General features: G+C 38.2%; 2 protein-coding genes across 2 annotated transcripts in view; one reads left to right on the top strand and one right to left on the bottom strand.

The window, feature by feature from the left end:
* The window catches only part of ptpn4b (protein tyrosine phosphatase non-receptor type 4b), a 27,443-nt gene extending 20,984 nt beyond the window's left edge, over positions 1-6,459 (top strand). The window contains exons 18-27 of the mRNA XM_043223229.1: positions 433-489; positions 717-873; positions 973-1,145; positions 2,305-2,395; positions 2,472-2,533; positions 2,632-2,778; positions 3,352-3,480; positions 3,564-3,712; positions 3,807-3,942; positions 4,425-6,459. Of these exons, the coding sequence (XP_043079164.1) occupies positions 433-489; positions 717-873; positions 973-1,145; positions 2,305-2,395; positions 2,472-2,533; positions 2,632-2,778; positions 3,352-3,480; positions 3,564-3,712; positions 3,807-3,942; positions 4,425-4,523 (1,200 nt within the window). The 3' untranslated portion in view covers positions 4,524-6,459. The remainder of the gene's footprint in view (positions 1-432; positions 490-716; positions 874-972; positions 1,146-2,304; positions 2,396-2,471; positions 2,534-2,631; positions 2,779-3,351; positions 3,481-3,563; positions 3,713-3,806; positions 3,943-4,424) is intronic.
* Positions 6,460-6,775: 316 nt separating this feature from the next.
* On the bottom strand, positions 6,776-9,989 carry LOC122328229 (keratin, type I cytoskeletal 19-like). The gene is made up of 8 exons (XM_043223946.1): positions 9,495-9,989; positions 9,060-9,142; positions 8,680-8,836; positions 7,978-8,142; positions 7,765-7,890; positions 7,317-7,537; positions 7,173-7,225; positions 6,776-7,007 (listed from the first exon to the last, which is right to left on the bottom strand). Exons 1-8 carry the CDS (start codon positions 9,921-9,923, stop codon positions 6,901-6,903), a joined length of 1,341 nt encoding a protein of 446 aa, XP_043079881.1. The 5' UTR covers positions 9,924-9,989; the 3' UTR covers positions 6,776-6,900.
* Between the last annotated feature and the right edge of the window lie 8,123 nt (positions 9,990-18,112).

Raw genomic sequence — 18,112 nt, 5'->3', positions numbered from 1 at the left:
CATACACTTATTATATGTAATATATATAACATATATAGAAATTGCACAAAAATAGTATTTAAATGAAATAAAAAAACATATTGCTTATATAAATGACAGAAACTGTACCATATATTTATTTAAAAAAATTACTATAATAAAAATTATAATACTTTTAGTCTTGTATATATATTTTAGTCTGTTTTTCTTTTTTTAATTTGATTTTCAAATGCACACTATAATGATATATATATACTAATTTTACTAGTATAGTACAAATATATATATATATATATATATATATATATATATATATATATATATATATATATATATATATATATATATATATATATATATATTGTGTCTTATAACTTTTGCTACTAAAATGTTTTTGGGGGGTTTTTTGGGGGTTTTTCTTGTATATATTAATTTCTTCCTCTTCATCCACAGGGTGGCGCTGATCAGAGGATGCCCATCATAGTGTCCCGTGTGGCTCCGGGAACTCCGGTGAGTCCCTGCGTCTCTCAGAGATCAGATGATGCCTTTTTAATGTCAGGTGACACGAGTCTCGTTAAAGTCACGAGGCGCTTCAGTAAACAGCAGCTCGGCTCCCTCAGACAGGAATACTGAAGTCTGAAATTCAGTGTGTTATATAAAAAGGGAATTGATTTTCGACTTCTCGCGATGATTTTTATGGCCCTCACCTATCATCTGTGACCTTTGACCTCTGTCAGGCTGATATGTGTATGCCGCGCCTCAACGAGGGCGACCAGGTGGTGCTGATTAACGGTCGTGATATCTCAGAGCACACTCACGATGACGTGGTTATGCTAATTAAGGCCAGCTGTGAGGACCAATCGGGAGAGCTCATCCTGCTCGTCAGGCCCAATGGTACGATCCGTCCCGACGGGCTCTGGAGATGAATTTTAGCAGCGTACGTTGTATGTGAAATCACAAATGCACTCACTTTCTTGACTTGCTTCTTGTCAGCCATCTATGACGTGGATGAGGAGCAGGAGAAGCTGGATTTGGAGCCAGATTTCCAGTATATTCCAGAGACGTCCGGTCTGGAGCTGAGCCACTCGGAGGCCGATAGTTTGAGGTCCTCCATACAGCTGCTGAGAGACGGCCTGTCCAGCGGCACCGTGCCTGCTCAGTTTGATGTAAGATACACAACATATACGACTAAATTGAGCACCACATAAATTATACTGCTGGTCTTATGTGACAGATATATATACATATATCCTAAATACAAAGAATATATTATTATATATTCATTATAATTAAGTTTTGTTTAGGCACTGTGGATAAGATTGGATTTAACTATAGAATATAAGGATATGTTAGAAAATAATAGAAAATAATACAGAAATTATGCACATTTTAGTGTGTATGTATATATAATTTTTATGTGTTTGGTTGTCGTATACATTTTAATCATTTAACAGTATTTTAAGAAATGTTAGAAAATGAATTTTAGGAAATTAATATTTAATTTTTATTATATTTTCATCTATTAGCTCTAAACATTTGATGATTTTGTTTAATACAAGTTTAATGCTAGTTTTAAAATTTCATAAATGTATAAATTACATTACAAATAAGTTACATGCTTGTCTTATATTAATATATACTATTGTATTCTAAATAAAATATATAATATTTTTATATATATTTATTTAGGCAATGTAAATCCAATATAAAGAGAGCAATTTTATTTAACAAATTATGTTTTAAGAAATATTAGACAATTTAAACATTTAAAAAAATATTATAATATATATATATATATTATATATATATATATTATATTGTATAATATATTGTATATAATATATATATGTATAATGTTCTATCTATATGTATTTAGTCACTGTAGAGCCCTTTTATTAAATAATTTTTTAATAGTAAAAACAATTGATTTAGTTTAAAAATGTTACAAAATGTCATGAATTGATATAAGAAATGACTAATAAATTACATCGCTGGTCTTATGTTTAAGATTCACTGCAACTTTTAAACAAATGTATATAAATAGCATTGATTTTCAGTTTTGATTATTGTTGCTGTCTACATCTGGAAATCTCACATCGCACTGGGTTGTCGGCTGCATTACCTTTTAGTTACATAATTTCCTGTTGCTCGTTTTGGTCTCAATTACTTCCTGTTTGCGGAGCTCGCTGTTGTAATGTCTTCGCTTTGTAACGATCGCAAGCTGAAAATGAAACCGCTAATATCGCACAGTAGCGCACGCGTTACAAAGTCATGTTATTTTTGTTTAAATCGCATTTGGTTTGCTAAAACGTTTACTCTTTACAGCAACTGTACAGGAAGCGTCCTGGGATGTCCATGTCATGCGCCAGATTGCCGCAAAACGTCTCCAAAAACCGCTATCGGGACATTTCTCCATGTGAGTACACGCGGCTTGTGTGTGTGTTGGACTGGTGATGATCTGGATGCTCACGCCGCTTTATTTTGTGACACAGATGACACCACTCGAGTTGTGTTGAAGGGCGCTGACGATTACATCAACGCGAATTTCATTAATGTGAGCGTTCGCCGGTGATTACGGTTATTTTCAACGTTATTTCATCAATGTTTTGTTCTTGGGAAAACTGTCACCTGTGTATATTTGCGTGCATTCAGATGGAAATCCCAGGTAAAGGTGAAGTAAAGCGGTATATCGCCTGTCAAGGGCCTCTTCCTGGGACCTGCTCCGACTTCTGGCAGATGGTGTGGGAGCAGAGCGCCGCTCTAGTGGTCATGCTCACGACGCAAGTCGAACGCGGCAGGGTATGAAGACGTTTCTTTATATGACGGTTTTTTTCTGGCCCAGGAACTTACCGCTGGCTCTGATGTCTCTGTGGTGGTTAAACGTGACATGTAATTGGTTTTGGGTAAACCTCTTAGGTCTCATTAATCTATTATTTGTTCCAGGGAAGATATTGGCAGAATCTCATGTTCAATGCTCTTGACTGAAGTTTAAGGTTTATGCTGGATTTTTTGATTAACTATAATTAGTCAACATCAACAATTGCATTTAATAAACTGCAAAATGTAATGAGTTACAAATGACTGTGTATCGCTTTGTTATGCTTTCCGTTAATATAACCATGGCCTTGGGGGCGTGGCTTAAATATTAACCAATGGCCAGTTTTGGCTTGGCGTGTTCCAAAGTCGAACAATCCAATCAAATCCCGACGGATGAAACGAGTTCCGCCCGACATTACTTGTCTTTTAATATTTAAGCTTCATATAACTTCACTCTGCAGAAGTTCGATGATACGAAAATGGCATTTTGTGACTGTCATACACATGGTGGTTCTTCATTGTACCAGAAGGTTTATGATGGATCTTCTGTTTCAGGTGAAATGCCATCAATACTGGCCGAACGTTTCAGGAAGTGGCACCTATGGAGGCTTTCAGGTTACATGCGTGTCCGAGGAAGGAAATTCGGCGTACCTGCTCAGAGATTTGACTCTTACACACGTGGAGGTGAAGTGTGTTTTTTTTTTTTTACATTTTTATTTGAGTGTAAATCGATTTCTCCGCTAATACGGGTTTGGATGTTTGTTCAGAGTAAAGAGGAAAGGCAGATTTGTCAGATGCAGTACCTGGCGTGGCCCGATCACGGCGTTCCAGACGATTCGTCGGACTTCTTGAACTTCGTCAGTCAAGTACGCAGCAAAAGAGTGGACGCATCAGAACCTGTAGTGGTTCATTGCAGGTCAGGCATAAAAACAATGTCCCGACAGTATATAGTATTACAATACTGTAATGGCGATAAAACGGTTTATTAACTCCACCCCTTTTTCTTCCAGCGCTGGGATTGGTCGCACCGGGGTGCTTATCACCATGGAGACGGCGATGTGTTTGATAGAAAATGGTCAGTCAGTTTATCCTTTAGACATCGTCAGAACCATGAGAGACCAGCGTGCCATGATGATCCAGACCCCTGTGAGTATTCTCGCGGATGAGCATTTATCGCAAAATCATTTTCTTAAAAAACAGCTTATAGCAGTGGATTAATACAGACGGATTCGAAAAATTGTCAATTGAATCGCGTTGAATTGATCCGTCATATACTTTTTCCCCGAAGCGATTTGTAGTTCTGTCGTGAGCTACAGGAACAGTTTAGTTGAATTACTCTTAAGTAACTCAAAGTTTATAAATATCGTAAAATTCCATGCTACGAACTTTGCAAATTAAGCAAGTAATTCTTTCCTCGTATACAGATTTCCCCCACAAAAAATGTTGAGTTCCTCTATGAGCTTCAACAGCAGTTTGGTTAACCGGCTGTTAAGTATCTCAAAAAAACCAAATATTTTAAGATTCAATGCTAAAAACTTTGGCTAATCTCGTTTAGTTTGTGCGTAAATAGTGTTTTGTTTATTCGTTAAACATTTGAGTCACTCGATGTCCGTTTTGTTTGTTTTTAGAGCCAGTACCGTTTCGTCTGCGAAGCGATTCTAAAAGTTTACGACGAAGAGTTCGTAAAGCCGTGCGAGACTGAGCCTCCGGTCGAAAAGGAAGAATGAACGCCGTCCTTCATCGTTCGCGGGGTTCTTCTGTGATTCACAACTACTGCCAGTGAGATCTGCGCTCGGCTCGCTGTCGCCCCCTGCTGAAAGGCAGTGGACATGACCGCCCGCAAGCTAGAATACAGACGAAAATGCACTATTGCACTTTACAGCGACAAACAATGACTTAAGGGAATTTTTTTTGGTTAAAAAAACAAACAAACAAAAAACTAAGTATCAGGTTACTGATGAGTAGGTACTGTTAATAATGTTAATTATTTGGGTTAGAGAAAGAAATTTGCTTTTGCTTTTGTGCCAAAAGCTGAAATGAGCCACAGTCCGTGTCAGAATTAACTCTTGCAACTAATGACAGCACGTTTTATGTTCTATTTATTTGTTTTGGGGAATTTTTTTTCGCAGTGAACTCGAAAGCAACAGGTGCTCGGCCCGTTCTGCTCCCTTTTCCCGACTGTAACTGTAATCGTTTTAACATTTCCGTTTGAAACATAAGTTGTTAACATGCATTTTTTTTAAAAAATTGTCGAACAAAAAAAAAACGAAGCTAGTTTTTAATTAGTTTTTACCCCGGCGCTTTAAAGATAATCTTTCGCAAAGTACTTAGACTTTTGCGAAGTACTTTTCGTTCCACGGTAACGTTACAGTTGTCGCTCTAAATTTAGGGAAATTAACAGGCCACCAGCTGTGCTGAAAATGAGCCATGGTAAAGATGTTTCTTGCTGCCAAATTTCACAGCTGTTCGCCTCTAAAACCGATCGGTGTGTCGCTTTGGCTAATCGCTATTTATTGCAAGGCTACGTGTGGTACGTAACGGCTGGCGTTTGTATCGTTAAATATGCATCAGGCAGCTGTTCTTCTTTCAGATCCGTGTATGCTGGATCTTTGAAGCATTTTATTTAGAAAACAAAGCTGTGAATTTCACGTTAGCTTGGTTTGGCGGAAACCGGACACTCAATTGATAAGTACGGACGCAAATTAAATGTTTAATGTATGATTTAGTCTAGCGTTCTCTCTGGTTAGCGTAAAGATCATCAGATATTTTTAATGACCAGTTTTCTTCCATTTTTACAATCAAATTTTCGAAATGTCTGAAAGTAACCGATTACCTTCAGGTTTGACTTGTTCATCTCGTACGATTAGTTTTGTGTTTTTTGTTGAGAAAAAGATGCTCTGAAGATACCGGTTTAAATTCAGCTTACGATCGGTAGCGCTCATCCACATCTCCTCTTCTTTAGCTAGTTACCTGTTAGCAGTTACCTACAAAAGGTGGTTCTAGTTCTAGCTATGACTGCGGAGATGATGGCATTTACACAACTCATTGGCCGCTTCAATGTTTTATTCACCTCAAGTGCAAAATTTAAGTATGGATATATTTAATGCTTTTTTTTTTTTAAGTTAGCATTTTCTGTATTCTGAAGAGAAAAGATACTCGAGAATTGTGAAGAAAAATGTTTTTGATACGACACCCCGGACCATCGTAATTGTTTGCCAATGTTTTTATGAACGTCCCCCCCCCCATACAATGTTTTGCGGTGCCATCGCGCGAATTATTTTGAATTATAAGGACCAATCCCGCCCACCGTTTTGAATGTGAGCCGATTTTGCTTCAGTGTACGTCGTTATAGCGCAGCAGCTAGACATTTACTGCCGACTTTGCGTCGGGAGTGGTGGTATTTTTGTATTTAACAAAAAAAAAAAAACGAATGAAAAAAGGACAGCACTTTGCAACTGACTGTGGTGGTCAGCTGTGCTACTGTAGAATTTATACTGTAATTGTGTGATGGGGGGGAAAAATACGCTGTTTAATTATTTATGTTGAACATTTTGTCAGATATGGACACCTGTGGGGGTGGGAGGGGACTCTTAACTACATAGTGTCATATGTGAAATACTTGTAAATACAATGTTATATATTAAAAGTGTTCTGAAAAGATAATGGTGGTTATTTTTGTTTTAGTGTGTTTTTAAGATGTCAGAAAAGTACACAGGAAATTGTATGTCATGTTTGTATATCTCCCAGTTGTGTTCGTGTGTTTGTATGTTTGTGAGAGAGCGCGTATGTCTTTTGTACAGACTGTTCTGTTTCTTACTGGCGTACCTTTTGAAATTGTGCTCAATTAAGCTGACTCGTCTTTTGGCGCTTGTGACACACGTCAAATCAAATATAATACAGCTCAAACTTCTATTTTCAGTGTTGTTTTTGATAAATATCAACTTGCTCTCGCTAGGAATGAAGGAACCAACACGTTTAATTTCGCAGCTTGTCTCTTTATTTTTTTCTTGGCATTTCACATGGGATAATTTAATTAGCCGTGTTGAGGCTAAAAATTTGTGCCGGCTTTATGGATGTCATTGCTGTCGTTTTTTTTTTTTTTTTTTACTTCTTCATGACCTCGACATCGACATCCTCTGTTCGAGAAACGACCTTTCCGTCAACGACCTCTTCGATTACTGTGCGAACGCGCTTGGTCACCACCGGTTCGGCTAGAGCGGGAAAAAAAGAAGAAAATTTAATTAAAAGCAACTATTATCAACATTTTAATTGTATTTAAATTAGCGAAACTGGTTCATGTAGTGTCTTATCATAGTATAAAATAAATTATATATACAATACATATTTCCCCCCAAAAATAACACTAAAGCACTTACGCTTGGGTGGAGGAGGAGGAGTTACAATCTCTACAACTTTGATTGTCTGTCTCCTGTAACAAAACAAAAACAAAAAAATCGATAAATATCGTACGTGACTTTTGCGAACTTTTCAAAGACCACGTTTCTTTTGTAAAAACCTACTGTATGTCCTCTCCATCCAGGAGTCTCCTGTACTCGGCGATCTCCAACTCTAGTCTGGTCTTGATGTCCAGGAGCAGTTTGTATTCGCTGCCCTGTCTTTCGATGTCCATGCGCACCTGAGAAAGCTCCACCTCCAGAGCGTTAATGACGGCCTGCAGTTGGCTGAGCTGGATGCTGTACCGAGACTCTGTCTCTCTCAGTGTGCCTTCCAGTGCTGCTTTCTGTCGAATCGTAAAGCGCAGAAGAGCGGTGAGGGAGTGTCGTAAATTGCGTGGGGGGCAGCTATTGCAAAATGTCTTTGTTTCTTAAGCATTTTTGATGAAGCTTGAACGTAGAGTAATAATTAGGGGTGTGGCTACGCATGTTGGATAAAATAAATCTCCCTCTAGCGGTTGTGGAAACGTTTAACATTTGATTGCAGCTAGTCTGAAGTAAGAAAGACTTTTACCAAGCTGATCTGTGACTGCAGTTCGATCTCCAGGCTCTGAAGCGTCCTCCTGAGCTCGCTGATTTCACTGCGGGACATCGAGATGTCTTCCTGTCTGGTGGTTACCTGCTTGTTCAGTTCGTCGAACTGGGGGGGGGCGCACAGAGATTCGAGGTCAATATCTGGATGGTTGCGTACGTTTTAGCCATCGGGAACACGATCAAAAACGCTTACTTTGCCCTTGTACCAGGATTCGGTTTCTCTGCGGTTCTTTTCGATGACTCCCTCGTACTGGTGTCGGATCTCCTCCAAGATGCGGGCCAGGTCTTGCTGAGGTGCGGCGTCGACCTCTACGTTTACGCTGCTGGAAGTCATTTGAGCGCGTAGAGCCGCGAGCTCCTACAGAGCGGCGATATCGCTGTTAGCTTACGCACCTTTGCATACATTGCACTTTTTTCATAAAATAAATGATTAGGCAATTAATATCGTAGGAGGCGCACGTGCTTGCTCTTTGACTAGCGAAGTCGTGCAAAATAGTTACAAATAGTTCCCTCTAAACGGTGCTAGCAGGAAATATATTTTTATAATAAAAAGTAGCAGTTTGAGTTGAGGGTGATAATACTGGTCTGGGTAAGCAGTTTGGATCAAATAAATCTCCCCCTGGTGGTAGAGGAAGTTTTTACGTTTTTTACATGAACTTTCACACAAGTTTCCCAATTGCATGGATTCTTATTAGAGTAGTGAATGTGACCGAACTCTAAAAATCCAGTGCTCCAGGTAACATTTAATTAAAACACTAGTGTTTCTAATAGTGCCTATTTTTTTAAATTACACTTGATTGGAGAAAATGATTGGTTTGGTGGATTATTTGGTAATGATCATCACTGCACCAGGTTTGCCACGCCTGGAGGGCTATTAAATGTTTTTTGATCTCACCTCGGCATGGTTCTTCTTCAGGTAGACCAGCTCCTCCTTCAGACCCTCGATCTGCATCTCAAGGTCTGAGCGAGTCATGGTGAGTTCATCCAGGACCTTTCTCAGACCGGCGATATCAGCCTCCACGGACTGGCGCAGGACCAATTCATTCTCGTACCTGAATCCGCCAAGAATAACAACGGTTAGGTTGGGAAAAAAACTTCAAGTGTTAAAATGTGAGGTGTGACATTAATTAGCTCATAATCCTTGCTGTGAATGACTGGTCTAAGCTGTTTTTTTTTACTTAATTACTAGAATTAAGTGTGATATTTAAGTTACATAAACGTAATGAAAGGAGGTTTTAAATGATGGAATTAAAAGGTAAAGGTTTTTGTGCTAACTTGACTCTGAAGTCCTCGGCGGCCAGCTTGGCGTTGTCAATCTGAAGGATGATTCTGGCGTTGTCCTGGCTGGCGACAGCGATCTGAAGACAAACAGTCGAAAAAATTGAGACTTCCTGACCTTTACGTTTTTACATATATTTCTGTGTATTATATAGTTTGCATATGTGTTCTAAAACACGTCTATTTAGATTCTTCCTTTTTAAAATAGTTTTTTAAAGTTGTGGTTCACTTTTAATTTAAGTTTTTATTTTAAATAGGCTATAATGTTTTCTTTTTGGCAACAATCCTGGAGACATTGTTATCCGATGCAGACACGCAGACTACAAGAACTGATCATCTTTTATTCTTACGTTTTATTAATTTACTGCTTTACGCCAATTAAATATAATGGTTATAGTACATTTTACAGTTATGCCATGTACAATTACTCACTTTTTTGCGCAGATCTTCAATGGTAACGTAATAGTGGCTGTAGTCTCTGGAGACGGGGGTTCTCTTCTCGTACCACTCCCGGATCTGGCGCTCCAGCTGCGCGTTGGCTTTCTCAAGGGAGCGCACCTTCTCCAGGTAGCTCGCCAGGCGGTCGTTGAGGTTCTGCATGGTGGTCTTCTCGTTAAAAGCCACGCCGAAGCCATTGTCGCCGCCGCCGCCGCCGAGCGCGCTGGCCAGGTCGAAACCGCTCTTGCTGCTCTGCGCGTAAGAGACGCGCACGCTGTTGGCCCCCGCACCCGCGTAGACGCTCGGCGCGTGACCGACGGCGATGCGCTTGGAGTATCCTCCGCTGAGCGAGAGCGAGGTGAAGGGGCGAGAGCTGGAGCTGGACAAGCTCTTGCGTGAGAAAGACTGGGTAACCTGAGTCATGGTTTCTGTTCCTGTTGCCTTCGCGCTTTGCTGGACACCTCTCGCGGCTGCTTAATGGTTTTTGGAGAGCTAAGGGTCTTTTTATACAGTTTGACCGAGGGGTGTGGTTATCTCAGCTCGTTTATGGTAATGATTATCGGAAAAGCATCAAACAGGTGTGTCCAGGGCGCGTCTCTAAAGTGGCCCAGGACGGAGCCCCGAGGCTCGCCTAACCTGATCGACGCGGTTTCATGAATAATCATTAATTCTAGGTTAATTCCCCAGAGTTTAAGGTTTGATGGGTCGGGATAGACATAACAAAAGAGTACCACTTTATAACGTTTGCTAACAATAATTTTGCACGAAGCAAAAAAAGGTCAGTAGTTCATGCTGTCCAAATGCACCGCTTTATATAAATCATGCAAACACTGTGGTGTGACGTGACATAATTCATCAGGAAATGACCAATAATTCTAGCACTGCATTGCACGCAGCCTTTGTAACGCATCAAGACTAAAAAATAAGAAATTAAATTTTGAATACTAAGACTGCCATTTGTATTCTATGCATCTGTGCATAATATAGAAACACACATAATAATGCAATATATATAAAAAAACAATTAATCGGATTAAAAAAATAAAAACTGTACTTTAGCTATATTTTATGTTTTTTTTTTTATTCGAAGATGCGTATCGTCGTTTTAATATTTATTTAAACCTATTTAAGTCGTTTTGCTTTAGTAAAATCTACTAGTCAGGCCTGCATGTTAAACGAAAGTTGTTATGAAGTCACCCTGACTTTATCTGATAAGGTTATTGCCCTGTTAGGTATGTGCAGAATGAGCTCTAAAAGCCACAAGTTCACTATCAAGTGAGTCCACACCCTGGGTGATTAGATGGGAACGTATAGGAGGGACGAGCGTGATTTAGGCTAACGCGATACAATAAAAGCAACACTTTAGTCACCGATCATAGTGCTAGTGTGATACGTTCATGCGACGCCGCTGTTGCGCCATAAAACGGATGCGCTTTTAATCCGGCTCCGAATGAAAGGCTTTGGAGGAAAATGTGACTCAGGTAATGATTCGTGCGTGTAAAAAAAGTTTTTGGCCGTGACAATGTGAACTTTTACTTTTTCCCAGTCGTTTAGCGTCATTATCAGCCTACCAGTGAAGTGCATTTAACCGGCCCAGAGGCATGCAATTACAATGTTTTCGTGATTGTACCTCCCGTACAAAGGTGAGGGGCAATTACCCGTGTGCAGTTATTTTGTCTTTCCCTTTGTCATTCCTCTCTCGCTTTCGCACCCGTCTCAGACTGATGCCCCCGCCGAGGGAGCGTCTCGGTCTCGCGTTATCTTTCCGCTCCCGCCCTCATAGCTCGCCTCATCCAGACCGAGTCCAGCGCCCGCGCCCGCGCCTTCGCCCTCTTCGCGCGCTCCGGTGTCGTGACTTCTTTAAAAAAACCCGTGGGTTTACTCGTTTGAACCTTTTGTTTCGATTCGGGCCGGTCAGGAGAGAATGGGGCGAGGTTTGCGCGTCGTCTACACGACAAGGAACGACTACGTAAACAAGTACAGTTACATTACAGGAAAGTGTCTTGTCATGGGTTCAACTGAAGGATCTTGTAACATATACTGTAATATATATCAGCATAAATTACACAAAATATATTTACGTCTTATTAAACACTCGTTTTGCTGCTGGTTATTCATATTTCAGTCAACCGTACAAGAAAATGTAATTTTAATAATATTAGTTTGGCGGTGAAACTCTACAGCTTTTACTAGGTGAGCTGCCAACATAGTTTACTATAAATCATTTGATTCATTTGGATAATTGTATTTTTTATTACTGTGAAGTATACCTGACAAATCTTACACACACACACACACACACACACACACATATATATATATATATATATATATATATATATATATATATATATATATATATATATTTTATTTTTTTTTTTTTTATTATTATTATTATTTTTTTTATTTTTTTTTTTTTTTTTGCCATTGGCAGGTTTACTGTGAAGCATCTGAAACAATCCACCCCACAGATATTTTTATTTTATTTTTATTTTTACATTTTATTTTACTGCAGTCACCGGCACAGTTTACCACGAATCATCTGACACTCTTTACAGCACAAATATTTACCTTATTTTATTTATTTTATCTTAGCCACGGGCACAGTTTGCCATGAAGCGTCCGACAAACCTCACCCCGCAGCTATTTTAATTAAAATAAAATAATAATTAAATTATAGAATGATTTACTAAATAATGAATTTATCATTTAGCATGAATTAATAACGATTGGCGTATTAATAGTGTATTTATATCTAAAAAATAATTTTGCCTTGACAAAAATTGTTCAAGATGCAAAATGAACATTTCACCTCGCCAATAGTATTGCGTTGTCTGAGGAGAAATGCTTCCCACTGACTCATCTTACTTCGGTTTCTCACAATACGTCATCGTTCATATGTAAAGTGTTTGTTTTCGTCTTTAGTGCTGGTCCTCGGACTAAAGAATGACCTTTGAATGAAATCCTTGCGGTGTTCAGACGCTCACCCACGGGTTGGTGAAGGTAAGGTGATACCAGTAGGGGCAAATGGGTGCCAAAACATCAAAACTTTGCGTCACAAGTCGGACTGAGTTGCTTTTTCAGCGCAAGTATAAACACAGAATGAGTTTACTATCAATAATAGATTTTAGATTTATGCGAAACACTCCTCAGCAGTCGTTAAAGGCTTTAGACGTGATTTTCTCTGGCGCGCTGCTACCTGTCTGACGACGTCCAAACTATTAACCCTAAATGTGGTGATGTTTTAAGTGTCGGTGTTTACACAGCAAAGGTCATGTGGCTTAAAGGTCAACATAACGCCCGGTAAGCGGAAAACCAACGGTTCATCTCATCACCCCAAACCTGTCGGACGAGTCTAAATGTCGTTTGAGTTATGCGCCCATCCTTGTTTTGCTTTTAATCATCAAAGACACTCCTCAACATAATTATTTTCTGAGACTCGCAGTCTCTTTTCTCACCCGAGGCGACTGCCAGACAGTGTCAAAGCAAATTAAAGACTTCTTTTGTGAAGGGTTTCACTTCAAAACGTAACTTAAACCCTTTACATGCACGAGTTTTATTGCTATCCGTGTTCTGGGCTCTCAGGTGACACTCCATCGTGGTTTAAGCTTGCAGTGGTTTTTTGATGAAAAGAACCAGTTTTTTTTGTCCTTTTTCATTTGAATCACTTTAAACGCTGACGTAATAGTGTGACTTGTCATGAAGGTTTATGTATGATTTATGCAAATCTTTAATGGCCAAGATAATTATGCTGAGGTCATCGTTCAAAATGACAAATAATCTAAATTTTCTTTTTTTGTAATTGATGAGGTTTCCTTCCCAGATAATTTATTTTTCTGCATTAAATAAACATTAATCAGTTTATCCATGAGTGTGTGTGTGTGTACTTTTTTGTGTATTCATTATCTAATAAATAATTTATTATTTTATATTATGTATAAATGTATGCTTGTGTGTGTGTGTGTGTGTGTATATATATATATATATATATATACACACACACACACACACACACATATATATATATGTAGATACATAATTTAAATGCAATAAGCTAGAATATAATTACTAAATATTTAATCATTATCTAATAAATTATTTAATTATATATAAATATAAAATTTATAATAATTTATTAGATAATGAATGTACAAAAAAGTTTACATATAAAACAATTTATAATGAATTTAATATTGTTTTTATTCATTATAATTATATTTAACATTTTTATAAAAACAAATTATTACAATTATTTAACAATATTTTACAGCCACATTATATATTACTACACACAAAAAATCAATATATTTATTTAGAACAAGTGATGTATTTTTATTATATTTAAATTTTTATTAAATACATAATAACATTACATTATTCACATCTTATGTAAATGCACGTGGACCCTCTGTCTCTGTTTGTGCATGTATTTTTTGTTAAACCTTTCTTTTGATGTGGCTGTTTCTTCTGATCACGTCTGCTGTGGTTAGTGCGGTCACACGCAGTCGCATTGTCCGACAACGAAGCAGACGAACGACATGATGTTGCATGTTTGCGGAACAATGTGGCTTTTTCAGGAGAGGCAGTGCTATTTGTTTTGACTGATGTTTCGTGAAAGATAGTTGGATGACTTTGCTGGAGTCATTAACGGCAAAAGGCCGTTGACAGTTCGTCTCTCGGTTAGATTCGTGCTTTTTTATCGGTTAATCCTGTCTGATTGTTTGTTTATCTTGACGCACAGTTCTGGTGTAATTGAAGCATCTCTCTCTGAATGACCTCTTCACGAGCTCCTAAAAGAACAAGTGAAGTGTAAAAGTAAACGCTTTTAGTGGTTTGGCCAGTTTTTGTTTCGAATTTTGAGTTGAGTTTGATAATCAGACTGTAACTATAACAAAGTCATTTGAAGTCGAAGGCTAACGCTAACAGCTCACTTTCATCTTGATTTGTAGACCTCCTTGAAAGACTTACCAGTCCAATATTTATGTTAACGGCCATCTTTCAGAACAGATTCACTAATTGACTCGAACACTAATGACTAGCTTTCGCCAGGCATTATAGACATCTTTAGTCATAAAAGAGTCGGTTGACTGCTAATGCTAACGACTAGCTTTTTTGTCCAGACGTTATCTGAACAGGTATATCGGTTGGATGCTAATGTTAACTGGTAGCTTTCTCCAGCTATTACAAAACTTCACCAGAACTGGTTGAACGCTAGTGTAGGTATTACAGAACCCAAAATGATGAAAACGAACACAAAAATTGAATGCAAATGTTTGTTTCTCCTGGTGTTGTATTCCTCTTTGATCCGAAAAGATTGACCACTTGAAAGTTTACGACTTTAACTATCAGAAACTCACCAGTTTATGAACTAATGGCTAGGTATTACCAAAGACTATAGAATACCCAAGATGTGTCACTCATATAGTTCGGAATGAGGAAAAATTAGCTCTCTGTCGAACTTAGCTCCTCAAATAGTTCTACAGAATTTGATATTTCTTCATTCAACGAGATAAAGGTTCACTAGGATGCCTGAGAGGCTTTTCAAACATGGCCGCCGAGTGACTTTGGTATTACATACCTCCTTGATAAACATACTCACCAACTGAATGCTAATGCTAAATAAATTTCTCTAGACTTTACTGACCTCTTTGATTGAAACATACTCAGAATGCTAATGCTAACAAATTTCTCTAGATTTTACTGACCTTCTTGGTGGTACCAAACTCTCCAGAATGCTATTAACTTTGTTGGAAAAAAACAGCATATACTGGTTAGGTAGTGTTTTGAAGACGGGTCCTTTGCTAGTCTTGTGCTGGTTCTAAGATGGTCCAGCCAGCTTAAGACCAGCAAAGGACCAGCATAAACTAGCAAAGGACCATCTTAAACTAGCAAAAGACCAGCATTTGCTTTTTTTTTCCAACAGAAAAAAAGATTCTCCTGACCTCTTTGATTGAAAAATGCTCAGAATGCTAATGCTAACAACCTTCTCTAGATTTTACTGACCTTCTTGATTGAAACAAACTCACATGAATGCTAACCCTGCTAAAAAAAAAGGTGGCCTTTAGGTGGTTTTAGGTGGTCTAACTGGAAATGTCCAAAAACCCTCTAAAACCAGCCTTCTTGATGGTAACAAACTCTCCAGAATGCTATTAGCCCTGTTGGAAAAAACCAGCATATACTGGTTAGGCAGTGTTTTGAAGACGGGTCCTTTGCTAGTCATGTGTTGGTTCTAAGATGGTCCGGCCAGCTTAAGACCAGCAAAGGACCAGCATAAACTAGCAAAGGACCATCTTAAACCAGCAAATGACCAGCATAAATCAGCGTTCCTGCTTTAACCCGCATTTGCTGGGTTTTTGTCAACAGAAAACTTTTTGTAGATTCTCCTGACCTCTTTGATTGAAACATGCTCAGAACGCTAATGCTAATAACGTTCTCTATATTTTACTGACCTTCTTGATTGAAACGAACTCACACGAATGCTAACCCTGCTGAAAAAAAAGCTAAAACCAGCCCAGGCCGGTCTTAGCTAGAAGTAGCTGGTTTTAGGTGGTCTAACTGTAAATGGCCAAAAACCCCTCTAAAACCAGCCTGCTGACTACCTTAAACCAGCAAGACCTTAGCCTGGTTTTAGCTGTTTTTTTCAGCAGGGAACGCTAACTTTTTGTCACTGACCCCCTTAATCAGAACAGACCCCTAGTCTACTGGCGTTAGCTAGCCTGCTAATCTTTGCGGTGAAAGTCTAACCATTGTAACACCCAGTTGCCCTCAGCATTCTTCGTTAATACGTTTCTCACGATCTGACATGTTTATGTAAAATCAGCTGTTGTTGTTTCTGCATTGTTTGTTTAAGCCGTGGCGACAGAGCTATGTAGAGTATCCATGGTATCCAGGGGACGTGCCTGTGCGTCGTAGCATCGCATACCTAGCATGGCGATACTTTTAATGCACAGGTGTGTCCAGGTGGGGCGTCCACTTTTCTTTCTGCACACACTTAGTGATTAGACGAATGATTATGTTTTGTAGAGATGAAGACATTAAACTCATGCAACTACATATGTACGAAAAGTGGCATGTTAGCGCATGTTCTGGAGAGATCAGTCATGGAAAAGGAAATTAATCATAACTTCCATAAACACAATGGAAAGTCATCCGTTTCGAAAGACAGCTGTATAATAACACCCCGCACTTATATACCTTATAACTCTTTCCATCCACCTTTGTATATGGTTAGATTTACTTTCTCATATGACTAAGTCCAGCTCAGCTAATTGACGTTTAGCTTCTCAACAGGTTGTTTAAAATGGTGCAGAAGTCGGATTATCTTAACAGCTTCTTTGTTATTGACGTAGATGTGATGGTGATAGATTAATTCCGAAAGTGCCTGCGTTTCCCATTAGTTTACACCCGAGATGGTGTTGGTTTAGCACTTCAAAAAGATACGGCTTGCGAAGAAGACCAAACAAAGTGTCTGGGTGCAATACTGTGGATTCTTTAAGTGTCTCTAACAGAGACATCCATGTGTCAACAAACACGATGACACAGACATACCGTGTCTGCCCGAAGAGTTTCAACTGAATTACAGCTCATAATTATTGTCTCAAGTATAATAAATGGAGCTGACTTGACACGGGAAGCTGACATGTTGCTTTTTTTTAAATGATTTATATGAATAAGATTTTTTTTTTTGGTGTGAAGATGTTGTGAACTAATACAAAAATAATATGCTATATATATATATATATATATATATATATATATATATATATATATATATATATATATATATATATATATATATGTGTATATATATATATGTATATATATATATATATATATATATATATATATATATATATATACATAAGTTTAGACATATATTAGAATTTAAAAATGTTAAATTAACATAAAAAAATTCAACAAACACACATAATATATGTATGTTGTTACATACATTAGAATTTAAGAAATGATTAATTAACACTTTATTTAAACTTTTATAAATAAATAAATATATGTATACACACACAAACACACACATAGTCATGGCCAAAAATATCGGCACCCTTGCAATTAAAATGTAACCCTTCTCTCAGAAAATTGTTGCAATTGCAAATGTTATGGTACTTTTTTATTATGTTTGCAACAAAAAAAAAAGCCGTGTGAAAGTTTATCAAGTTTGACTTTTCAGTTTTTTTTTGCAAAACATTTGCAATTGGGAGCATTTTCTGAGAGAATTGCAAGGGTGCCTATACTTTTGACCATGACTGGTGTTTGATATGTGTCGTCAAACTTAGCACGGTATATATTAATGTATATATAATCTATGTATTATATCATAGATTATTTCTGCAAAAAGGTAACATTTTCAAATTCACAAGAACAATATCGTTGATAAACAGACGACGTAACAAATAGACGCGAAGAAACCAGGCGTTTGTCATCTGCACCGGCCCAAAAATACGACCAACCGTGACTCCAAACCTGACCAAGCCGAAGTATGATATCACTGGGCTGAGGAATGCAGACAGGTGTGGACGGGCGGGAACGTGTGGGCCTCGGAAAAGACCATCTGGATCTCAAAGCTCGCATGTCCGAGTTGACAGCTATTGTTT

The sequence above is a fragment of the Puntigrus tetrazona genome, chromosome 22, assembly GCF_018831695.1.
Source record: "Puntigrus tetrazona isolate hp1 chromosome 22, ASM1883169v1, whole genome shotgun sequence".
Classification (NCBI taxonomy): Eukaryota; Metazoa; Chordata; class Actinopteri; order Cypriniformes; family Cyprinidae; genus Puntigrus; species Puntigrus tetrazona.
Note: the sequence above shows the minus strand (reverse complement) of the source record. Positions and strands in the feature narration are given on the sequence as shown.

Excerpts from the sequence above, each read along its gene's own strand:
- LOC122328229 (XM_043223946.1), bottom strand. The coding sequence starts at position 9,923 with ATGACTCAGGTTACCCAGTCTTTCTCACGCAAGAGCTTGTCCAGCTCC. Across the intron at positions 9,143-9,494 it reads TTGAAGATCTGCGCAAAAAA|ATCGCTGTCGCCAGCCAGGA; the intron begins GTGAGTAATTGT and ends GTTTGTCTTCAG. Across the intron at positions 7,008-7,172 it reads TCCTCCTCCTCCACCCAAGC|CCGAACCGGTGGTGACCAAG; the intron begins GTAAGTGCTTTA and ends TTCCCGCTCTAG.